A 1787-nucleotide genomic window follows, 5' to 3' on the forward strand; every position below is an offset into this window, starting at 1 on the left:
TGTGGGTGCTGCAAGGAGCAGCTGTCCGTTCGGGAGCTTTGGCCGGGCGCAGAACTGACACCTTTCTTGGGCCCAGAAAGAGTCCAGTGAGATTTTTTAGATGGCGAAGCCGCATTGAGCAAAGCGGAGAGTCTGCAGGGGCCACTGCCCGGCCGCTGCTGCTCGGGGCTGTGCAGGCACAGGCGTGTCGGGCTGCCAGGGTGGGGAATCGGCTGCTGCCAGAACTAGCTCCTGCGTTAATGCTCGGCCACCTTGAAGCCTGTTTGGTCCCACAGGCAAGGGAGCGCTTGGGAGCCGTTGCCCTGAGCAATCCCGGCTCGTTGCCCTGCGAGGGGGGCTCTGCAGCGACGCTCTCTGCTGAAAGGGCCCAATCCTGCATCGGGGCAGTTCCTGCTGGAAAACCCTCGCCTGACACACTGGCAGAGGCAGGCTTAGCCAGCAGCTGAGGGGAAGTGGCACGTCCCGCTGCCAGCAGGCTTCTGGGGCTCGTTCGACAAGGTGTCTTACCACGTTGCCACATGTCAGCAGAGGCAGCGGGGCCCGGCGTGGTGCCGGGCCACCAGTATGCGTGCTCAGCAGCTCTGGCACGGCCAGGGATGCTCACTGACGCCTTGCAGGTGCTGCAACTCTCTTGTTTTTGGTGCTGGCTGGGGATCTTGCCACTGCTGAGCGCAGCATCCTTGTGCCTGCCTTCCGGCACCCCACGAACCGAGCACAGTTCTCTTTTTTTTCTTTAAATCCCTTTAAATATTCCTGAGCTGCAACGCCTACCAAAGGAAAGCTGCAGAGACAGGGCACCGCCTGCCCTCTATGGCGGCAGCACGTCTCCTCTGATGTCTCGCTCCCTGCTGGGACTGGTGGCTGGGGCAGCGTGTCACTTGGACTTCCATACCTACCAGCTGCCGGCCGGCACAGCAGGTCCAGGCCCCGCAACCGGGGCTCTCACGCGCTGCGAGACGTTAATTTACAAGTTCTCCGCTTTCCCTCGGCCTCGGCTCTCCCAGGCTGCCTTTTGACAGACACAGGTGAAAGCTGCCGCGCTTGCGGAGCTGCAGTTCTGCCGCTTCAAGGCAGCTGCTGCGTCAGACTGAGCTGGTGCAGCACAAACAGCCGCCTGACGAGAAAAGCCGCCCGGATCACTCTTACGCAAGCTCCGACCCGAGGTTTATGAGGCGCATCTCCCGGAAGGGGCTGAGGCTTTTGCTTGGAAGCCACAAGTAGTGGGAATCATCCGGCCCACCCAGCCATCCCGTCCTGCCCAGCCCGTGACCGGAGCCTTGGGCTGCTCGTGCCCGCGTGCGCTCGTGGGCTCGGCTGCCGGGGCGGGAGAGCCCAGCCTGTTATCCTGCAGCAGGGACCACGTTCCGGAGGAAACGCGGGCGGTGAATCGCCACTGTAGCCCCCTCGGTCCCCGAAGTTACAGTAGGTCGCAGGTGTCCTGCGTACCCCTCCCCAGGCATCCCACCATTGCGCTAACGGTCTAACAGAAACGCCAACGTCCAGAGTTTGGAAAGACTTGCCAAAGAGCTGGGAGATTGCGTCAGACAGGATCTCGCCCTGACAGTAACTGCCCACAGAGCGGCTGTTGGGGGCCAGCACAAGGAGGGCCTTTGTTCACTTTATCAGCGCATCTGGGCTCGCTCTAACTGACGCGATAGAGGGTGACGCCTGCTCCGAGCTCCCGCTCTTGTGCTGCCTTTCACGTCCCCATGCCGCAGGGAGGGCCGCGGGGGCACGGGGCTGGGCGCAGCTTGCAGCAGGGAGCGGGACAAGCGAGGCGCGCCTTC

The 1787-nt window shown here is 62.7% G+C and overlaps 1 protein-coding gene across 1 annotated transcript in view; it reads right to left on the bottom strand.

Annotated features, from left to right (window-relative positions):
* The window catches only part of P4HB (prolyl 4-hydroxylase, beta polypeptide), a 12713-nt gene extending 11245 nt beyond the window's left edge, over positions 1 to 1468 (bottom strand). The window contains exon 1 of the mRNA XM_009324600.1: positions 1447 to 1468. Within this exon, the coding sequence (XP_009322875.1) occupies positions 1447 to 1468 (22 nt within the window). The remainder of the gene's footprint in view (positions 1 to 1446) is intronic.
* Positions 1469 to 1787: the final 319 nt, after the last annotated feature.

The sequence above is a fragment of the Pygoscelis adeliae genome, unplaced genomic scaffold (genome assembly GCF_000699105.1).
Source record: "Pygoscelis adeliae isolate BGI_AS28 unplaced genomic scaffold, ASM69910v1 Scaffold445, whole genome shotgun sequence".
Classification (NCBI taxonomy): domain Eukaryota; kingdom Metazoa; phylum Chordata; class Aves; order Sphenisciformes; family Spheniscidae; genus Pygoscelis; species Pygoscelis adeliae.